At 40.5% G+C, this 9,407-nt stretch overlaps 1 protein-coding gene across 2 annotated transcripts; it reads right to left on the bottom strand.

Annotated features, from left to right (window-relative positions):
* Positions 1 to 236: 236 nt before the first annotated feature.
* Positions 237 to 8,157, bottom strand: map1lc3b (microtubule-associated protein 1 light chain 3 beta). 2 transcript variants are annotated; one of them, XM_086073702.1, is made up of 5 exons: positions 8,012 to 8,157; positions 7,830 to 7,937; positions 2,197 to 2,252; positions 1,917 to 2,023; positions 237 to 1,826 (listed from the first exon to the last, which is right to left on the bottom strand). In XM_086073702.1, exons 2-5 carry the CDS (start codon positions 7,867 to 7,869, stop codon positions 1,649 to 1,651), a joined length of 381 nt encoding a protein of 126 aa, XP_085929828.1. In that variant the 5' UTR covers positions 7,870 to 7,937; positions 8,012 to 8,157; the 3' UTR covers positions 237 to 1,648. The 2 variants fall into 2 exon arrangements, with proteins under 2 accessions (XP_085929828.1, XP_085929826.1); XM_086073700.1 differs by having other exon boundaries at positions 7,830 to 8,118.
* Between the last annotated feature and the right edge of the window lie 1,250 nt (positions 8,158 to 9,407).

The following is a 9,407-nucleotide window of genomic DNA, read 5'->3' on the forward strand; positions in this document are numbered from 1 at the left end:
GCCCTGGAACAGCGATGATATAAACACATTGAACACAAATCTATGCGCAGTTAAAACTTAAATGCAGAATCTCTGACATATTTTAGGATGTGGACGATTGGGTTAATTTAAGATATGTTGTGTTGAACTAAATGCAATAGTGTAGAACTGGTGGACAAGTAATAATTTTTGGAGTGTACACACTTGCCTTTGATTTGTCTCATGGACAAAAACAATCACACAATTATGACTCCAAATCTTTTTTTTCTTCAATTTTTTATTGTTAACAAAATACCAACATAAATACACATATGGCTATTGCTCAGTGTGAACGTGTGAGAAACGGAGGGGCTGGAAGACGCACAAACCAATGCTCCCCCTCTCCAACAAACTGGCTTGGACTTGTCCATTAGCACAAACTGAGAACACTGATAAAGACTTGTATGATGACAAAGTTAAATTAAATCAAAATGATAAAATACTGCGATATAAAAGCAGTTGTACCTCAACAAACATAAAAAGCACTAAGGTCCATGTGCACAGACAGGATGCGCGACCCACAGGACGTGAAGTTGAATCACAACCGCAGCACCGCGATATCAACCTTGTGGGCCAAAGTCAACACACACTGATGTAGCTACATACATAAGGGACCCGTTTCCCATACTAAAACTTCTAATTACTTGTGACTGAAAGAAGAAATAAACCCACCCATCCCTCAAGTTTCTCGACCAGTCTCACTGTAGTGTCCAAAAGTCAACTTGGTTACTGAACCGCTCTTACTGTTCCAACATTATGCGTTCCAGGCAGTTCTTGCATCTTATATAAATGTTGAATGACTTGAAGCCGTAAACGGCAAGTAAACAAACTAAAGGGGGGGGGGGGGTTGATCACACGTAACACACAAAGATAAAAAGTGGACATAGCCTCGTTTTTGGAGCCGAAATTCCGACCCAACTGCTAACACGCAATATCGAGGTGCGTCACTATGTCATTGCTATAACTGACAGGTTGCCAGTGACAAAGTTGCGTTATGGTGGATTTGACTGAATGTGACATTATTTACAAAATGAACACAAAGCTCAAGTGTAGAATCTTTTTGCCCCTTTGATGCTGCTTTAAGGCACGTCTGCCTGCATCGGGCCCGGAGGCTACGTCCACTTCTTTAACAGCGTCTACTTTAGCAATGCCCCAATGCCTGTTGTTGATTCGACATAACTTGCACTCATCTCCATAAAGCTTCAAATCAATGTTAGCTTTGTTCAGTTGCTATTGTAAATATAAATCTATAAAAAGCAGTGGCGCCGCACCACTTTTTTTTTTTGTAAAATCGCAAGCTGAAATGTAGATAAAGATAAACAGGAGAAGGTCTAAGATTCATCTAGCCACAACACGAGAAGAACTGCTACGTTGCCATGACAACCGACAGGAAAAAGAATAAAGCTGTGGTCGCACCTGTGTCGCACGCAAATGAGTTCTTCTCTTTGCAATCAGAACCCACGAAAAAGAAAAGCCGCTACTTGGCGATTACGTTTAGCGGATTGTGTTTTACTTTAGTACAGTCAAGACTAACGTGGTGTAATTACTGGAAATAACATGGAAAGGAGCAACGACAACAATAACTACAATTGTCCGATGGCTGGCCAAGAGGAAGAAGAGGAAAAGGTGATCACTGGGGAGTTGGGCCGGCGCCGAAGGTTTCCTGGGAGGCGTACACCATGTAGAGGAAGCCATCTTGGTCGCGCTCCCGCTCATACACCTCCGAGATGGCGGCAGACACCGACACCATGCTGTGGCCGTTGACCAGCAAGAAGAACGCCTGGTTGGAATTCAGCTGCAGGCGCCTCCTGGTGGTCGCGAGGAGAACGACATTCATTCGTGACAAGATCATTGGAGACGAGGAAAGGAAGGAAGGAAGGAGATGCGGGGGAAACTACCTGATAATCTTGATGAGCTCGCTCATGTTGACGTGGTCAGGCACTAAGAACTTTGTCTTGTCCAGGATGGGGAGCTGCTTCTCTCCTTTGTACCTCTCGATGATCACCTGCAGGAAACACGCACGGGTGGGTGCCATGTTAATTAATGAGCTGCACTGACTTTTTGTTCAAGTCGTACTTGCTGCTCACTCATGCGAGTCACGTGACTTTTATTTTACGACACGCCAGGATTGGACTTGAATGTTCCGTGTGAAAGCATGCTAGTTAACAGGACACTCACGGGGATCTTGTTAGGATGCTGCTCCCGGATCAGTCGGACATCTTCTACTCTCTGTTCTGCAGGGACACAAAAACGCACACACATTACACACTGCGCTCTTAACTCATTCACTCCCAGCCATTTTCGCAGAAGCAATCCCCTTCGCTCCCGGCTGTTTTAATGGATTTTGACTGATTTTGCAAGGCCCACAGAGTATTGTGTTGCTATAAAAACATGGAACCTACCAAAATAAAGATTAGACTCTCTTCTTTCATCAGGGAAAAAAAAAAAGTAAATTTCTATCCGTTTCAGTTTTGTAGCAATTAGCATTAGCATATAGCTAAGTTTCATCATTACTCACAAATCTATTTAGAAATGTGAGCAATGAGCTTTTTTTTCAACATGGCCCCTGGTTGATCTTATTTTGCTCTGCTGCCACCTGCTGGCCATTTGTGTAATAACTACCATTTATTCAACTGTTCTTTGCAGTTGAGAGGCTGCATCAAAGTCCGTAGCATTTAAAAAAACGCATAAATGCATCTTTGGGACACTTAAAACATTTTAAATAGATTTTATAGGTTTTTGGGAGCAAATGAGTTAAGAACAAACGAGACAACTAGATCTAGCAGTCTATTTTTAGTCAAATATTTGTTTAGTTCTGCCTCCCGTTTATTTTGGGTGTGATTTCACCATCGACCACTGGGTGGCAGCACACTATTATGTATAATAGTGTAAATTTCAAAGGAAAAGGGGAAGTACTTTAAACTCAGCCTCGTTTTTGCTAAACATTCATGTCAATCCCCTTCACTCAACTTTTATGACAGAAATGTAATGTAAATTTGTTAGTTCGGAAAAACAACTGTAAAAAACTGTAAACACATAGCACTATTGGTACACGGTCACATGATACACAGTCACATGATTTATACAGTTAAGAACAAACGAGACAACTTGATCTCTCTCTCTCTATTATTTATTTGAATGTGCTTAAAACGTGGTTGGCAGGTAATCTAGCTAGTGACATTTATGGTAATTATGACGTTATCAGTGCATTAGCGTAGATTAGTGATAGATCAATGCGCAATTTCATGTCACGTCACGCAAACTCTCTGTACGCACTGTAGTGTTGTGTGTTAAAAGCACTCATGAAGGTATGGCCATAAGTGTGATGGTGCCATTCCAAAGCGAACAACACCACCACCACAGTACGCCACAGTTGATGAGGACAAGCTTAAAAGATTGCCCTAATGTGCCAAGTCCGAGAGAGCATTGTACTAAACGAACTGCTTTAAAAGACCAAAACCTAGTCCTCGATAATCCACTCAAAGCAAGCACATTGTACCACATCGTTTACCTCTAAATGCCATCTTGACATAAGCTATAGTGATTTACTCATAACAGTGACAAAAGATTCACCATAGCTAATTTTTTTTTTAACTCATTAACTGCCATTGACGGCTATAGACGTAAAAAATTGATTTGAACTATTGCAATTTGTTTCACATTTTTTTCCACTTTTGTTAACAAGAGTATGAAAACCTAGAAAAAATATTGTACATTTAAAACAGATATAAATTTTTTTATTAATCGTGAGTCTATTGAAGTCATGCGATTAATTACAATTTAAAAAATGTAATCGTCTGATGCCCCAAATTTTTTAACAATATTTTTTTAGGGGCATCAGGCGATTAAATTTGTTTATTGTAATTAATCACACTAGTTAACTCAAGAGTAATCACAAATTTTATATCTGTCCTAAATGTACAATACATTTTTTCTAGGTTTTCATACTCTTGTTAACAAAAGTGAAAAAAAAATGTGAACCTAATAGAAATAGTTCAAATTAATTTTTGAAGTCTATAGCCGTCAATGGCAGTGAATGAGTTAATGTCCCTTCTCCCTAACTCCATACATAACTGTTTATCTTTCTGGGAAATGTGGGACGATGTCCTGTGATAACATGTCAATTAGGTTAAGTTCACAGTGCAGGAACAGGGAAGCTCTGTGGGTGTTGTTTGTCTGTCAAGACACGTCTGAGTCATGACTTTTCAGTCGACACGAAGAGAAGGACGCCCGGAACCTGAGCGCTGGCACGTGTTTATCTGATGGGGAACACGGGGGTGGTGGTTTTCCATTACATTCCTTGTCTTCATAATAATGGAAGTGGTGATACTGCTGACTTATCCCTTTTAAGCAAGGAACCATATTTGGAATCAGTTTGGTAGAAATTGATGCCTCAAATATTTTGTCCCAAGCAGAAGAGGACATTTTAGTTTTAATAAGTCATCCACTATATACGGCCCATGGGTTGTACGTTCCTCGAGTATAAAGCTTTTTTTTTTTTACACTTCTTCAATTACTTTGCTTGTCAAACATTTATTATGTACACGAGGAGATGGTTTCATAAGAGTGTTAGTGTGTTTTAGAAATGGCCATTTGGGCCAAATTTAATGTCCTATTTTTCACAATTAATGAATTAAATTTGAATAAATAAGGTATCATGAAGTAGTATTTATTTTTTTTGTACATTTATAACAGATGTAAAATTATCTTTTTAATAATCTTTTCTTTTAAAAAATTAAAAATTAAAAAACTTTTTTTAAAGAAAAGATTATTAAAAATTAGGGGCGTCAGGCAATTACAATTTGTACTCGTAATTAATCGCATGACTTCACTAGATTAATCCCAATTTTTATATCTGTTTAAATACAATAAAAAAAATCTAGGTTTTCAAACTCTGGTTAACAAAAGTGGGGAAACATGTTAAACTAATAAAAATAGTTCAAATGAATTTTGGTCGTCTATAGCCGTCAATGGCAGTGAATGAGTAAACTTTAAAATATTTTATTTTCTGATTAAATTGAGCTGAGGAGCTGATGGTCAATAAAGAACTAATTTTATGACTTAGTTTTAAATGAAACCAAAAGCTTAACCGTTATCTTTTCAGTAATTGAAGACAGAAGCTCCTCAATTTACTGCAACACAGTTCCTTGGCAACAAGATCCACCAAAGTAATACTTTTATTTATTTGGCAAACCGCAACTATCTGGGTTTGGTCGAACCCTTGGGATTTGGTGAGGCAGGGGCTCGGCGGCGGTCTAGACACTAGGTGTTGTAGTCAAAACCACACCAACCGAGACCAAGACATTATCGAGACCAGAGAGTATCGAGACCGAGCCAAGATCATCTATCTACCAGTGTTTCCCACACCATGTTAATACTTGGGTGGGCCACCCAAGTAAACTGGCTGCCACCCAAGAAGTTTTCAAGCAAATTTTATAAAAATAAAAAATATATATATAATTTTAAAAAAGTGCCGCGACCAGATATACCGCATGTAACGTTAGTTCACCGTCACTCACTCACTTGTGGATCTTGAGGCTAGAGGCGGACACAAGTAACACATCTAAGAACCAATTACAAATGATGCTATCATACTAAATGGAATTGTCCTGACAGGCCATGATAAATGTCATTTTATAAAGAAAATTTTAGAAGCTAGAGAAGCACATCATGCAACACTACATAGTCCATATAAGAAATCAAATGTCACTTTCAATGCACTGCTTTTAAAGAATCGTTCCTTAACATTAACCCTAGTGAGGTTTTATTGTCTTAAAATATGCCTGAACTTTTTGAGTAATATTAGTTGCTAAACAAATTTGCTAAACCATATTGAGTGCTTATTGCTAACCGCTAAGCTAAGTGCTTGTGAGGTGTGTCCGTCTCGACGAGACGACGTGCGGCGATTGACCGATGAAGACCGCACATGGCAAAAATAACGCTAGCAGGAGAGTTGCCAGTCACAGTAAAATAACCACTGCCTATTGACTTTGTACTAGTTAGCACAGTTTTGCTTTCAGGTTAACTGCTGTGCCAAACAATCAACTTTCTGAAGCCGAAGCGCCAACAGGGGACGCTGTAGGCTAGAAATATGTCCCGTTGGCCGCGTCTAAATTTCAACCAATTTAATGGTGTAATGAATAACGTTTCCATTGCAAGAACCTCCAAAGTAACGCATTGGGCCTCGACTAATACCTGACGGGTTCATTGTTTTGTTTTTCTGCTGCCATGCTTTTGACAATGCTACGCAAGCTAACTGGCTGTAATGTTGGGCGTGTTCAGATCAGAAGTACGCTCTAAAGTTCTTGCCCTACATAGTGTGCGCGAATGTTCAGAGAGGTAAAGTGCGCTCCCATTAATTTCCAAACGCACCATTGTGTTGTAGCAAGACAACTACTAGTGTTTGCAACTGAGCTCAGTAGCAATCAACTCGCTAGCTCACACACAACCACCACCTTAAGAAAAGCCCCAGATCTAGCGCCACTAAATTTCAAACTGACAAAAAAAGTTCTTAACTTACAAACTTGAGAATTATCCTCGGTACACGAATGGCGAATGCCAACGTTTATATCCCCGGTCAAGCCACAACCCTCGCATCTTGCTAGTACCGTTTCCATCTCCAACTGTCTGACACGCTAGGAGAATGTTTCCGCTTACATGTCACTTTACAAATGAACTCCTTATGGTTTACTAAACAGTTTGCCAAGCCACCGTCTTCATCACTTTCTGGATCCAATCATAGGCCGCAAGCACCTATCTGTGCTGCAGGGAATTTAGTGTATTCAGTAGTTGACTTGTGACTGTTGTGATGGTACGTTGTGTGATTTCTTTATTATTGTATACCCTTCATACTAAGTATGTCGAGCAAAAAAGGAAGTGGTCTGAAGAATATGTGCAATATGAAATCACATATATAACGGAAGGTATGGTGTTTCATAGGGTACAATTCTGGGGCCTCTGCTGTTTTCATTGTATCTGCTGTCCCTGGGTTTCATCTTAGGAAGTTACACAATTATTGATTGATTGATCTGGGGCTTCACTGTACCTGAAGAAAACACAACTGTAATTTGAAAGTTTGACACAACAATGAATAGTATTTGCTTGCAAGTGCTGTAGCAATAAAAGAAGCTGGGGGTAGTCGTTGTGACATTGTAATAAACAACATTGCCCATGTGGTAGACGGAACGACCACGTTAAGCAGGTGCCCATGTTGCTGCTCAAATCGCCTCACGTGCCTTCCGTGCTAAACACAGACAAATAAACGTGACTTTCAACCGGAAGTCGATATGTTGTCACCAGAGTGGGATTTGCCTAGTACTGTACATGTAACACTTTACAAGGCTACGCTGTATTATTCATGCCGAATAAACAGAAATTAGAACTGTCAGCAGCAAGTGTTTGATGCATTTTTGTCGGAAACTTCTCGCTCCCCCTGAAACGGTCCCATCCCCCAATCCTGCAGCTCACTCCTGTGCCCTGTTTCGACACCACTTGTTTTGCTACCACCGCCTCACAAATAGCCACGGAAGAATACACCCCCTCGGTCAATACATGAATTCTATAAAGACGACATTTGTACGTGTCGAGTGGGTCGTATGTTTTATACAAAAACAAGAATGCGAGGCCTTCCAGTCAACAACCCTTCATCTGCTCCTACTTGTGTTTGACGCAGTTTCACTCTGAAGTGGCCGAAATAAAAGCTCAACTCGTCGCATTTTGTTTTTCCCACTAGCCAGGCACGGCTACAAACATACACAGCATACAAAAAACAAAAACAAATAAGAGTGAATAATGTGGGGGGGAATACATACCAAATGTTCTTCTTTGTTTGAAGGATTTCTCCGAAGGCATACTGCGTCAAAGTCGTCGTCCCAGTCGACAACGGAGGTAAATGGCGGTGTTAGCAAACAAAAGGGCCGCTGTTGACGACACGATCGGTGTCAAATGCGCGTGGAGCTGTGCTGTAATGGCAGTGAGGAGTTGTTGACGTTACCCGATGCGCTTCGACGTGCTCGCTTCCTTCCTCTGTGTTTTTATCATGACGAGCTCCGAAAAGCAAGCAAAACAAACTCGTCAGCTGACCGGTGACGTCACGCACCACCCTCTGTTGCCTGCGTCTCAGCTTCTCCAATATGAAGCAACATGTGCATTATGGTACGTACGTACGTTTCTTTGCTTTGATTGGTAATATAATAGTTACTGTCAAATCAGCTGATCGTCAGTTTGGCCCACTTCCTCAATTAAAAGCTGACTTTTATACTACGAAATCGTGTAACTTCCAGTCCCAGGATGGAGGCTATTTCCTGCCCCTCATCAAACTTCAAATAACTCCAGCACAAAATACCGAAACATAATCTCACATCAAATTATAGTTGTATTGAGTGCGAATGTGACTCTAGCGATAGTAAAATGAATTTAATAGCCTTCTACGTAGCCCTTGAGGTGCTTGAGCACCTCCTTGATATGTATCACTTTTTCCGTCCTACTTTAACTATTTACCAAAACCAAAGCACTCCTAATTAAAAGCTGTTACCGCAACATTTAGCTGTAAAAACAAAAAGGTACATTATTTTGGCCGCTTGGCTTGGCTGTCGGTCTGCGACCATGTTGATGTTTGCAAAGAAGTCATGCACACAGATATACCCCCCCCCCCCCCCACAAAAAAAAAAAAGTATTACCTTAAACACAGGTAAACACTACTTTCCAAAGAATGCCGAATGTTGCTGTAGTTTACACAGTAGCCGCCCAGAAAATTCATTGATGCTATCTTCATCTTCCTTCTCCTGTGCACTAAATACCACCAAACCCGCTTTTTCAGTGTTGGAATTAGTGATGGGGAAAATGAACATTCATGAACCACTTGCAATATATATATTTTAACTCCTCTAGATGGTGATCTTGGTTTAAAGATGCAGTGTAAATGTTATCAATTTCCATTGCACTACTAGACTAGCCTTTATCTTCATCGCAAGTGGTCCGTGAAGCTTAATTTTCCCATCACTAGTCGAATAGAACAGCACCTCCTTCGTTACACACTTTCTGAGCCTCTCGTTGTTGCATGCGAGAAATTCGCTGATGAGCTTGTGCAGTCCTCTTCATCATGCAGCAGTCCAAGCCTTTCGAAAGGCCATTGTGGTAGTAGTGGATTTTTTGGGGGGCACTGCCCAATGCTGTCCGTATCCACTGGCAAACTTGAGCAATAGTTGCCCTTGTAAGCATTTAGGTGACTGGTTGCACATTGTAAATTTCCGGTCCTCTTCTGGAGCTTATATTGAGTGAAATTAAATGCTTTTTTTTTTTGCGGTCATCGTCGGTGGTGGCAATGTGGCACCCCCCAATGATGCTGCAATTAATTATGTTCTCGCAGAATTACTCACTGTTTCCTTGTT

The sequence above is a fragment of the Leptonotus elevatus genome, chromosome 4 (assembly GCF_054856555.1).
Source record: "Leptonotus elevatus isolate MCC_2025b chromosome 4, RoL_Lele_1.0, whole genome shotgun sequence".
NCBI classification, from domain to species: domain Eukaryota; kingdom Metazoa; phylum Chordata; class Actinopteri; order Syngnathiformes; family Syngnathidae; genus Leptonotus; species Leptonotus elevatus.